The sequence below is a fragment of the Cnephaeus nilssonii genome (genome assembly GCF_951640355.1).
Source record: "Cnephaeus nilssonii genome assembly, chromosome: 19".
Lineage (NCBI taxonomy): Eukaryota > Metazoa > Chordata > Mammalia > Chiroptera > Vespertilionidae > Cnephaeus > Cnephaeus nilssonii.
In genome coordinates this window covers 10227919-10240566 of record NC_137090.1, presented here as the reverse complement: position 1 = coordinate 10240566, position 12648 = coordinate 10227919, and the positions used below count along the sequence as shown (strand labels likewise).

Below are 12648 nucleotides of genomic sequence, written 5' to 3'. Positions count from 1 at the left end.
TCTGTGCTTTTATTTTACGTACTCGAGAAGATGCCTTCCCTTGGCAGTTGCGTCTCTCTCGGGGTACAAGGAGCTTTCCTGTCTTGCAGGCAAGCAGCCCAAAGGGACCTTTCTCATTGAGGGCTACAGCGTACGGATGGCCCCCTACCTGCGGAAAGACTCCAAGAAAGAATCCTGCTTTGAACTGACCTCCCAGGATAGGCGCAGCTATGAGGTAGGATGAACCAAGGAGATGGTGGTCCTCCTTAGGGTTGCAGTTTCCTTCCATGTTGCATGTGAGCCGTGATTGCTATGCTGGGCTTCATCCTTTCTCTGTTACCTGCTCATTTTCTACTAAGACCTTCTTTCTTGACAGGTCCACATCTTTGCTATGGTTATGCCCTCCCTTCTCCCGTCGGCTGCCACTCTCATCCTAGATACTGCCTCTGCCTGGCTTCTATCTCTTCATCCCTCCCCTTCTTGGTCTTACTCCATAGGTGAGAGTCTTGTCATCTGTTGCAGCACACAATCTAATTCCTCATTCAGAGCCTCTAATTTCATGGCTTTAATTCCCATTCTGTTTTTCAACTGATTATCTTCACCTTTTTCCATGAAATCCAGAAAAAGAAAAATCTGACTGTCGGGTGAAAACTACTTTATTTTCCCATATTCATCTTGCTGTCCAAAGTAATCTTCCTGTGTGAAGAAGCATTGCATATCTTTGGATGATTCCTAAGATATTGGTGACAGTGATTACTGAATAGTAATAGTGATAACTGAGGGAGTAGACCTCGGTGGGGGTAAGAAAGATTTATTCTTCACTGTATTCATTTTTAATATATTTTGATATATAATATAATATGTAATGCATTTATAACCTATTACAAAATTTTTAAAGCAATAAAAAAATGTCTGACTATGAGAATATAGTGATCTTTCAACAAAAATATATTTGTGCGTATGTATATACATATTGTTTCCTGCTTATTGGTCATTTTTATCTTACCATAATTTTATGACAACAATTTAGAAAACCTTTAGCTAACTTGTGAGAAAGAGAAAAACCATGCTAAGGTTAATATTAACCACTTACGTAACCCTTTGACTCCAAGTTTTTGTCAACATTCATCCTTTTATCTACAGTATCTTAACCCTTATTTTGTTAAATGACTTAGGTCTTCATTATATGATTTCAGATATTTTTAATTTAAACTTTTCTATAGAATCATTTGTAGATATATATAACACAGATGTATGCACTGGGGATGTTTCTAAGTTATTTTTGTTATTCAGCTCTGATGGTGCCTTATCCAGATAAAAATTTATATGACAAATCTAAATCCATTTCCCTGGACATTTTTTATACAAATGTGTTTTTAAGAAACCAAGAATGGCAATGTCTATTAATAAGTATTAAGCAGAAATGTAGGTTTCGTATACAGCACATATCTTTGTCTTCCCCTAATGGCCAGATAATAAAAATGTTTTCAGGAACATTCATTTTGAATTGATTCATTTAAAATAAAAAATTACTAAGGGTTGATGCCTGACTGGCCTGTTTTGTGAATCAGAATGCAGAGCTTGTTTACTTCTTCTTTTCTTTGGCCCATTGAATCCAAGTCATTATCATGGTCTGTGGATTCTTCTTCTACAGTACCCTTTGGATCTTTCCCTTCTTATTTATTCCCACAGCCATCACAATAGTTAAGTCCTTATCACTTCACCCAGAGGATTAGTTAAATAGCCTTCTGGTTGGTCTTCCATCTCCAGTTTCTCCCTATTTCAACCCCTTCTATACACAACTAGTGAATCTCCCATTTCTTTTGCTAGAATTTACAGTGGCTTCCTATTGCCTACAGTATAAGTCTGCACTCCTAGTTTCATCAACTCTTCTCTGACCCTCAACCCTTTAGCTTTCATCGGTGATTGTTCTCTAGTCAAGTTTATCTGCCTACCTTCCCCATACACGATGGTCTCATTCCTAATCTTTTGCACGTGGTTTTCCCTTCCTAAACTGTCCAACTCCTTCCACCAGTTTTCAACGACTCCTTTTAAAATCCAAACAGAACAGTATTACTTCAACAAGCTTCTCTGCTTACCCTGTCTTCTCTCAACATCCAGCTGTTATCAAATGCTCTTACTTCGTAATGTTTCCATTTCAAGGGTGTATGTTGTCTCCATAACTGATGCATTATTCTTTGAAGTCAGAAATTTGGGGTTGCTTTTTTTCTGTAAACTTTTATCAAATAAATGTCTGATGAATGAATAGGTAATCAAATGAATGCACATGGACATGAATTCTGGACTCAAATAGCTGTCAACATTGGATATACAAAATTGCTAAAGGGAAAAAATCACTTTGAGTATTTTGGCCTTTTTTCAAAATATTAAGCAGGCAGAAAATCCTAAGCTTTCAACATGACTCTGAAACGTGACTCACAAGTTCCCCCGCTCCTCCCCACCCCATGAACCTCCCAATAAGATTCATGGAAATTTTAGTGAAGGTGATAAATTAACTCACTAATTTTTCTCTAGTTTACAGCTACTAATCCTGCTGAAGCCAGAGACTGGGTGGATCAAATAAGTTTCTTGTTAAAGGGTAAGTATCATTATTATAGAAACAATACTTGAGTGGGTTTTGCAGTTGAAGTTCTATGGCATAAATATAATCCTCAGGCTTCAATATGTGTTTCTTTCTACCTGTTCCCCCTTTTACCCTTCCTACCACATCCTTTATATTATAATAACAAATTGAGCCCTATATAAATTAGAAGATAAAGAAACCTGGAGATGACTGCTGATATCTTTCTAGCTCATCCACCTACCTATAGACAAGTCTATAATATTCATAATCACTAGGAAAGGAGATTTTGATAACCAGCTCAGCTCAATTTCGTATTTCATGATATCAAACTTAAGTCATCTAGATGCAATTTAGATCCAAAATCTTCTTGTTTTGGTCTTAGTAGGAAGTAAAAACCTAAACTCAACTAGGTGGCCTTCAACAACATTGGACATTAAAAACAAATTGTTACTCCCAACCCACAATGAAATGCTCCTTGCTTTATGATTGGAAGAGTCCTGCCTGAAGATGTTAAATGACTGCTCTTAGAGTACCCTCTGCTGGTCAGCCTGCAGGCACAGCAATGACTGTGGCCCAGGAAGCCTTGTCTGGGAGTGGCCTGGCAGGTAGAAGTAGCCAACCTTCAGATGACCCTCATAATGGTGTACATCATGGCAGGACCCTGACTCCACAGAAAGACAGAAACATCAACTTTGTATGTGGCCCACAACCTAGGGAGAAGTACGTCAACCTAAAAGCATCAAGCCTTTCATCTCTGTTTTTTTTTTTAATCTGCTATAAGATTTTATTGTTGATAAAAAGAAGGAAGCACCAGAGCTTTAATTACAAGAATTGCCTATTTTACTCAGTTTATGCCTTTTCTATCACAAAAACAAACTATTGCCTCTACCAAGAGCATCACGTATAATAGACTGGAACTAGGCAAACATGAACATTGATGGCGAGACTACAGGGTACACTCTCATCTAGGTGCCTTAGATTTATGCATGTAATATACCCCTAAGTGTGTAAACCTCAATAAAACTCAAAGCAGCTTTATTGAGCTGTACCCTGTGGTACTTTCAGAATTCCACATTGAAGAAATTATTCATTCCATTTTATTTTAAAACAAACAAAATAATAACATATGGTTTAAGCCACAAATGTGTCTTTGATCCCTTCCTCCTATGAGGTGGCACCAGAATTCAGATGGAAATTGTTTCAAAATCTTTATTAAAAGCCTAATCAAGCCAAACAGTTTTATTGTGTTTTGAAATGAACATCGGATGTCTCTCCATCCTTCCCTTCCCTAGAGTGCCCCGACTGCACTCGCCCATCCTGCACTGGTCCCTCAGCAGGGTTTCACAGAGCACTCTGTACTGCACATCAGAGAATGAACCTTCCCAGTTCCCTATTAAAATAAAAAACCAATCTCCCTCCCCTGCCCTGGGCTCCCCAGTGCTGTAATGGCTCCACATCTTCTATGCAGTGACCCACTTTAAGGTCAGCCAGACTGTACTGCTGCAAACGGACATGGTAACCACTCACTAAGCCATTCCATTTGGTCTTGTATTGCTGTTATATTTTTTCCGTATCCCGCTGTCCCTTCCTCTTCCACTTTTGCCTTTCTCTATTAACAAACTTGTCTGAAATTCTGCAGTGAGATCATGGGGGAGATGAGCTCCTGACAGCTCAGATAGTCTACGGACGCCACCATCGTCCCCACAGCTCTGTGCACCCTGGAGACCCACAGGCCATCACTCACCCTTCCAGTTTTCTACTTGGCGAGCAGTGCGTGCCATGCTGGCATTTCCTCTTCTGGCCTCTTTTCTTCCCTTTACCTCGTGCGCTCATTCGTACACCCATACTTTCCAGGGCTGCTTCATCCTGATCAAGTTTTATTGCAAGGAAGGATTTATGTTGATGGTTTAAACCTGATGCAGTGCTAGTCTGGCCTTTTCTGTAGATTTCCTGCCACCAAGGCCCACATTAGAAATAATAGCACTTAACCTAGCGTTTCATTTTCTTTTGACATGTTTTATTCTCAATCCTCCTCCTCCTTCTCCCTCTTTCCTCCCCTGCCTTATTCTTTTCTTTTTCTCCCTATCTTGATTCATTCTCATCTCCACTTTGGCAGATCTGAGTTCCTTAACCATTCCATGTGAAGAGGAGGAAGAGGAGGAGGAAGAGGATGAGATGTATGATGATATTGATGGCCTTGACTCCCAAAATTCTGGTTCCCAGCGCAGACCCATTATCTTGCCTGGGAGTCTAGGACTAAAACAGCCCTCAGAGGAGAAAGAAGAAGAAGATATTTACGAAGTCTTACCAGGTGAGAAACTTCATCTTCTAATTATCTTCCTCGAGCTTCAGAAACTCTTGACCTGGTAGAAGAATATAACTCTGGAAACTCCAGAGGAAGCCAAATCTCTAAAGGAGAGCATGTAGGGAAGCTTCAGTGATTAGAAGCTCTCCCTTGCTCTGGGAGCAAGATGAATTGACCAGGGAGGGTCTTTCATCCGAACCACATGAAGTAATTCATTACATATGTCAACAAAGTGAAAGAGTTAAGAGTATTTATGTTGGTTTTCATTGGTTTACTGTTAGTTTGGGAGTGGATCATCAAAACTCTCTAGTTTCAACTTCTTTTCTGTGAGAATTGTGAGAATAATGGAAAGTTGCCTCAAAGTGATGGATAAAGTAAAAGTCTAAAGGCATATAGATAAATGCTGACAAACCTTTTCTGCAACCCAGTAAAGCCCTGATGGAGCACAACTCCTTATTACTTAGTTCAGATATAACATGAGTCCAATTGTGTCTCTCACAAATAACCCTAACGTGTTCCCCCTGCCCACCATTACAGCAGGTCTACTGTACATATTTCTTCCTTGCCAAAGGCATGATAACTGGCATCTCAAAAAATGTATAGTCATCACTGCTTCTGCAGAGCCCCTTCTTGTGGGGATAACAGCAGCTGTTGAACAGTGCAGAGCACAGTGGGGGTCAGACTGTAGAAAACCGAAGCCTGAGCCTTTTAATTGTGAGGTAGTTATCCTGCAGGAATGCTGAATCTTCAAGTCCATTCAGAAAGATGGCTCCTGTGGAAATTTGCCAGGCTCTGCTGAGAATTTCAAGTTAAGCCTAAATTTATAACAATTTAAACTCCAATCCCAGATAAACTTAGGAAATAAGGTGAGTCTAACACTGGATCCCCTGAAGACAGGGCTGCTTGCTAAAAAGCACCGAGTAAGCAACTTGTGTTTCAGAGCTCCCTAAGAAGAGGGTCTAACCCTGTCAATGCTGCGTTTGTCTCTCCCCTGGGGGAGAAGCCACGTCATCGCTTCCTGAGTCAAGGATCAGGGCTGTGGCCACACATTTTTTCCTTGCTGGGACCTCACCCACCCATCCGCCAGCCACCAAGCAAAGTCTCCTTCTCCTAGCACTTCCAGCCTCTGCCAGTCCCAACTTCCCCAGCCCTTTTGTTGTGTTTTATTATGCAAATGATATCTTGGTTGAGGTCGAGCCATTTCTTGTGTCTGAAGTTAAAAAAAAAAAAAATGATAATTTCCTCAGCAAGTCATCGTCGTTAATGAAGTTTTACAAAAACAGATACAACCAAAGGAAAATAAAATTTCACAGGTGATAAATTTTTCCAATTTCCCTGGCAGAATTCGATAGGATTGTTAAATTAAGAGTGAAGGTGTCTGTTAGAAAGCAACGAGCAGTGATGGGTAATTTTATAGAGTGGAAAATTGAATCAAATTGCTACATTAAAACACAGCTCCTCTGAGAATCTTCCCTTTCACAGTCTGCTCCATCGCAACAGCAGGGTGCAGAAATGGATCTAATTCACAACGCTCCCTAAAAGGAGATGTACTCCCCATCTTGGCCAGAGTCTTCCTAGTGAGCTCATTTTCCACTCACTCCTGCCCAGGCTTGGGGAAATATCCGGGTGACACTCTACTTTGGGTTACAGCTATGGAAGAGTGCTCTGAGAAAACCTCCCTGAATCACTCAGCCTTCGGGGAGCAAAGAAGGGCCTTTTCGTGCACCACGTTTAGTTCTCAAAGGAGCCAGGGAGGAGGGGGCTGATGTTCAGAGAGGGGGAGCAAAGAAGAGTTAAGGGACAGAAACCTCAGAAAATAAGATGAGTTTTGGATCATCACCTTACCCCAGGTGGGTCAATGAATGCATGATTGACTTCTTAATCATCATCCTTCCCCTGCCTTTGAAATGCCTACCCTTCGCCGGTGTGGCACTGCCCAGGCTCCAGGGCCTTCCCCATAAAACTGTACCAGTCTGGATGTTGGCATGGACTCCAAGGGCATGGAACCTTGTCTGCTTGCTCAAGAAAAGCCACTTACCCTCTGCTCACAACTGTCCCTAGGGAGTGAGGACAGCTGCACTGTAGGAGAGCCAGGGTCTCTTTCTGGGGGTGAGGAAAATGCCAGCACGGCCAAGGGTGAACCTGAGGAGGAGCGGTGGAGGATTAAAGAAGACAGACAAAGAGAATACAGCTGGGGCTCTGCGGATCTCCCATGCCTGGATGAGGACACAGAAGACCCAGCCTGCAAGCCGATGCTTTATTTTATGGTCTGATTAAAACAAGGGTAGATTAACATGTATACAAATGTTCTTGTTTGGGCAACACTTGCTGCACCTCCCACAGCCCATTAGCTACTTAGGAAGGAATTAGGGAGGGCTACAAGGTCAGGCTTAATTATGCTAAGAGAGCTCTGCCCTCCAGGCTGGGACTTGTTTGTGGCCCTGCCACTGGTCAGCCCGAGGCTTGACCCTAGCCACTCCCTACAAACTTGTTTATAAGTTTCCAAAGGACAGTGCTGTACGCAACAAACAGGTTCTTTCCCAAAAGCCTCTTTCTATCCATCACAGTTTTCAGAGATAGCATTAGAGGTGAAAATATATTGGCATCTACACTAATAAAAGAGCAAGATGCAAATTGACCATACCTTCGTGGCACCCACCAGCCAATCAGGAGTGAGTATGCAAATTAACCCAGCAAAGATGGTGGGTTAATTTGCATACACAGGTGACGCACTGCCCCAGCTGCTCCAGGCCTCTGGGCAGCGTGGGAAGGCGGAAAGGTGGCTCCGGGCTGGAGCAAAAAGGCCGCTCCAGCCAGAGCGAAGGCGGTGCCAGCTCTGGAAGGCCCATTCTTGCACAAATCTTCATGCATCGGGCCTCTACTTTAACTATAATAGGAATATTTCTGCCATAAGTCTCCATCTACCCCACTCAGATTGTTGCTTCTGAAATTGCTATTAGTTTTGCATGTGCCACACTACCAGTCCTAGAGGAACTGAGAGGGGATGTGAGGGGCCCAACATTGTCTCCCCTCTGCCGGCATCTCCCAAGACCACCTACCAAGCAGCAGCATGTGAGAGACAGCATGGTATCTCAGACAAAAGTACTGGCTCTAAGTCAGGTTGGACCTGCTCTGCCACCTGCTAGCTGCGAGGCCTTAAGCGAGCTATTTGTCCTTTCCCTGTGTGACTTTCCCATGTGTAGAATGGGGATAGCAATAGTAGCTATCAAAGAAGGATGCCATGAGAAGTCTAGAATCAATGCATGTACAGTACAACACTGAGAGCAGAGCCCTGGCATACAGTGAGCACTCAGTAAATGCTGCCTATTGTTAATTTGGTGGTGTTTACTAGTAAATAGGAAGTGTTTCTTCCTTGAAGAGTTGGAGGATGGCTAGTTCCCCACCACCAACAACCAGACCTGAGGACAGTCCCGTTGGACATTTTCAGCGCTAGGTAGGAAACAGGTGAAACTGAAAATCCTGAGCAGATGGGATGTGGTGCACACCGTCTGCTCAGACCCATTTTTATTGCGAGGACAGGTGCTGGGTGGAGGGACAGCCGACGGTAACGTTGGATTGTGCTAACATTGCATACCATCAATAGTCAGATGGCTTGGACAGCTCACATTTGTTTCATTATAATAAGTCAGTGAGCTTTGTGGAGACTCTTTAGCATTGATGGTTCTGTGTCCCTCCTCTTTGGGATGGGGCCTTACACAAGCCTCATGGTCTCTATGTTGGAGGCCTTGTAAGTGAGATCTCCCTCAGTGGGCTGGGTTTCCAAGTAGAAAGAAAAGTGCCTGTAACATATACCAAGGCAATACAAAAATACGTATTCCTAATCAAAATAACATATAGGTCCTCCAATGAAATGCACTACATCACATTAATCGTGGGATAATTAGCATTTGCTACATGGTACGCTACCTCCTTCCCATGAGAGAAAATCAGAGCACTCGAGGTTGAGGTTTTCAGCCAATACCACAGAAATGTTCATCCTGGGTCATATGGCTTCCAGGTTGGTATCCGGTGGGATTTCTGAACATCCATGTTGAGCATATGGGGGCCCTTGATTTTTAAGATCTCATTTGCAGTCGATTAAACTGCAGGGAACTACCACAAAGAAATGCTAAAGCAATATGTGGGAAATGGCTTGCTTTTTCTGAGCCCTCTCTCACCCCTCCCTGAAATTATTTTACAGGCTAGCGCAGGCCCAGTTTCCTGATTCAAGATTCCATAAAAGGACAACTTTTATCAGGTTTCTCTCTGTCTGGGGCCTCAATGCCAGAATCCAGCAAGGCGCCTGAGACCACTGAAGAGCTATAATAACTAGGGCCTTGCCGCAGCTGCAGTGGCAACAGAATCCGGCCGTGTTCTCTAGAGAGATTTCAGGAGAGCAAACAGAAAGAGAGACAAAGAGCCTTCCCTGGGAATGTCTGTGCACATTCCAATGCTGCCTGCACCGCCCCGGAGGGTTATTATAGACTCAGAAACCGGATTGCATTAGAATAAAGCGTATAACTGGGTTTGGGTGGGTTGTTTTGTTTTTAATCTGACTCTAATGGAAAGAAGCATTCTGTGGAATTATTTTTCCCTCTGTACAGTTGTCCAAACCCACAGGAAGGGGAAACCGTGATCATAGGAGGTCTAAAGGAAGAAAGAGGCAGACACCAAAAATACAGAGATTATGAAGAAAGCGAATTCCAATTTCACAGAAAAGCAGCACTGCATGGGGGGGAACATCAAAGAAGAGTCAGCACCAGCATCAAGCTCCCTCTGAGCTCCCTGGCCTCCGCTCTGCCACTTCCAAGCGCACTGGGTCCTAGCCACACAGTGCCGATTGGCCAGCACCAAAACCAGAATCATGCTGTTTTCTTCTCGCTAGACTAACCCCCCTGATCTCAGCTGATGAAATCCTACACAATGTGCTCCAATGTGTCTCCTCGGTGACGCAGCTGGAATTGAGTTCTGTTTTAGCCCTTACTGCAGGAATTTGTATTCAGGTCTTTCTTCCCCCAGTTAGTAGGTGCTCAATTATTGTTTGTGAAATTAAGTTCAAAGCATTCCAAGTATTGCAGTTAGCAGAAATTGAGTTTAATATCTTGTACATCAAGACCATAACACGGAGATGGGATGCAAACATTTTAAGGTAACCGTTGCGATTACCAAACACACACCAGAGAATTAAATGGGTTATTAGCATCTCGCTCGCATTTTCCATGTGGTCTGAAGAGGTGCAGTCGCATCCACGGATTTATAACATAGATGTGCATGCTGTGGAGTGGCTCCTGTTTCTGCTTTCCTGCGTGTTCCCTTTGCGTTGCGAGTCTGGCTGCATGTCTGTTGCATCTGTCACCAGAGCACCTTGACATCTGGATGCACCTTGATAGTGTTTGGCATTTTGTACGCTTCTGCCACTCTGCTTTGTGTGGGGAAAATGACCTCCCTCTTTCTGACCCAGTCATTTTTTTGAATGTTTTTCCCTCTGCATCGGGTTGGCCCATGTCAGAGCTGCACTTCCGAAAGGAGCCAGGTGTCAAGGGAAGCTGGCTCCTCTCTGTGCCTCCCCAGTGGAGTCGGTGTCCTGTTCCTTTCAGCCTCTCATTAGCGTCCCTGACATTGTGCCAAGAGTGTTGATTGAAATCAACTCTCTGGATGCTGGTGCTCATTTGTGATGCTCCATGGTTCTCTTACACGTTCACACAGTTAACAGAATCTTCCTCAACGGTTTTCCCAATTGAGATGAGATATTTGGGAATCAAGTAGAGCATTTAATGCAATAAGTGGACAATAATCTTTGGAGGTTAATTTGTTTAAAACCTATGTAAGATTGGGGTCCCATATGCCCTGTTAAGAGCAAGGACCATTATAATCTACCACTGTTTAAAGTTGAGCTAGCACATAAATTTTAATTCTCTCTTAAATGAAGATGTATTTCAGTAGATGTAATGCTAAAATGCCTAATAGAATTCATCTAAAGAAGTACAATAAGCTCTTTAGCCTAAAAAGAATTTTTTAATAATATCTTTAAAATTAAAACCTCACCTTACAGGTGAATAAAAATGAGAAATTGGGCTGTTTAACCCACCCTCTTCTGTGAGCATATAATCCTGCTGCCATAGAATCGGTTTTCTTGGTTTTGGGGTTCGAAACGTAGCAATTTGATTTCGTCGAAGGATGTGAGATGAAATGTATGCCTCTCCGTTTATATTGTGCCCTCTAAAGCTGGGAAGGTGCTAAGAGGTGTGACCTCCACTACCAGCTGTGGAGGGCACTTTCCTTCACTGGGGGATGGGACCCCCATACTCGCTTAAAAAGCCACAGAGACACAGCACCCCGCTTCTCACATCAACAGCTGGGCTTCTTGACTTGAGCCCACTTTCAGCCACCTGGGTAGGACAATGTTAGATAGGACAGATGTGGGGATGGGAGCTTCCCTGTTCACACCCATCACCGCAGAGCGTAGCGCTGGTGGGGAATGATATGTGAGATCTATGGCCAGCATCCTGCTTTCCTTCTCGGTGACTCCACAGGCTCAATGGGAATCAGAATATTTGGTCTGGAATTGAACCGCGCAGAACAGATTTTTATTTTTCCCATTCTTGTTTCATGACTAGATTAAGTGCAGTTTGCCTGAAAGGATAAAGGAATCAAATTTTAGTTTTCATTTTTATCATTGCAAATACATTTACATTCTCCTATTTTACAAATGCAAAGAGCAGGCAAGCCACTTTCAATAATTTATTTTAAAATCAATGCTAATGAGGTTATGTCTCGTCAGTGGCCGAGTTTTACAATAAAGTCTGATTTATTTAGAAAAGATCTTCGGTGTAGCTTCCCATCTAATGGTGGTGGGAAGGAGGTGGAGTAGCAGGCACGGTGACCCTCCAACTTCGGATCCAATTTGTAATTCACAGCGGAGATCTGACCCAATTTACATTGATTAGAATTGGGAGGAAGAGACATCTGCGCACAGAGAGCAGAGGTAGTATAAACGCTCTCTGCAAAAGTGCCTAAGCACAGCAGATTATTGAGCTTTGTGACTGAGTTGCCTGAGAGCAGCAAAAGAGCTGTTCTCTATCCAAATTACTGTGTATCTCTAAAACCGAGGGTGTACCCACTCTTCTTGTAAGAGTTGTTTTCAGTCCTGTGAAATTAGCCCCATGTCACAAAGGAAGAGAATCCTAGCAGAGAAGGAAGGAAGTGGGCAAGTAATAAGAAGACAGTGTGCAAAGAACGATGTTTGACGTGACTTATTTTGTCACGATCTATTTCCGATATTTGATCTCACTCTTCCAACATCTCACATCTTTATTCCTAATGGCGGGGTGTGGGGAGCACTACAGGTGGCTCTAGGAAATTCTCTGCTGCTCGGTCATACATGGAGATAAGGAGACTTGAGTCAAAGTATCTTGTAGGGTAAATATATATATATATATATATATATATATATATATATATATATATATATATATACTATTTTTTTTGCCTTGATAACAGGTGACTTATTTCTCCAGAGTATCAATCCCTTCCTTTTTTATTTTTGCCAGGAAATTGTATCATTTTGTATGTGAAATCAATTATTTCTTTAATGGTCTAAAATATGTTTATGCTATTTCTTCTTACTGATGAGCTTAGAGTTTGTTTCCCCCAGTCTGACATATCAGAATTCATATTGCCCTATAAACCTTATATTTTTAAAAAGCCATCTCCTCAAAAGTTCCTTCCATTCAGTGGCATAACTATGGGGAAGCAAGAGAGGTAAGTGCCCTAAGACCCA

At 42.6% G+C, this 12648-nt stretch overlaps 1 protein-coding gene across 2 annotated transcripts in view; it reads left to right on the top strand.

The window, feature by feature from the left end:
- SKAP1 (src kinase associated phosphoprotein 1) overlaps positions 1 to 12648 on the top strand; it is a 317213-nt gene that overhangs the window by 274029 nt on the left and 30536 nt on the right. For both annotated transcript variants that reach the window (XM_079799085.1, XM_079799086.1), the window contains 3 exons: positions 90 to 214; positions 2515 to 2578; positions 4680 to 4874. In XM_079799085.1, coding sequence (XP_079655211.1) covers positions 90 to 214; positions 2515 to 2578; positions 4680 to 4874 — 384 coding nt within the window. The remainder of the gene's footprint in view (positions 1 to 89; positions 215 to 2514; positions 2579 to 4679; positions 4875 to 12648) is intronic.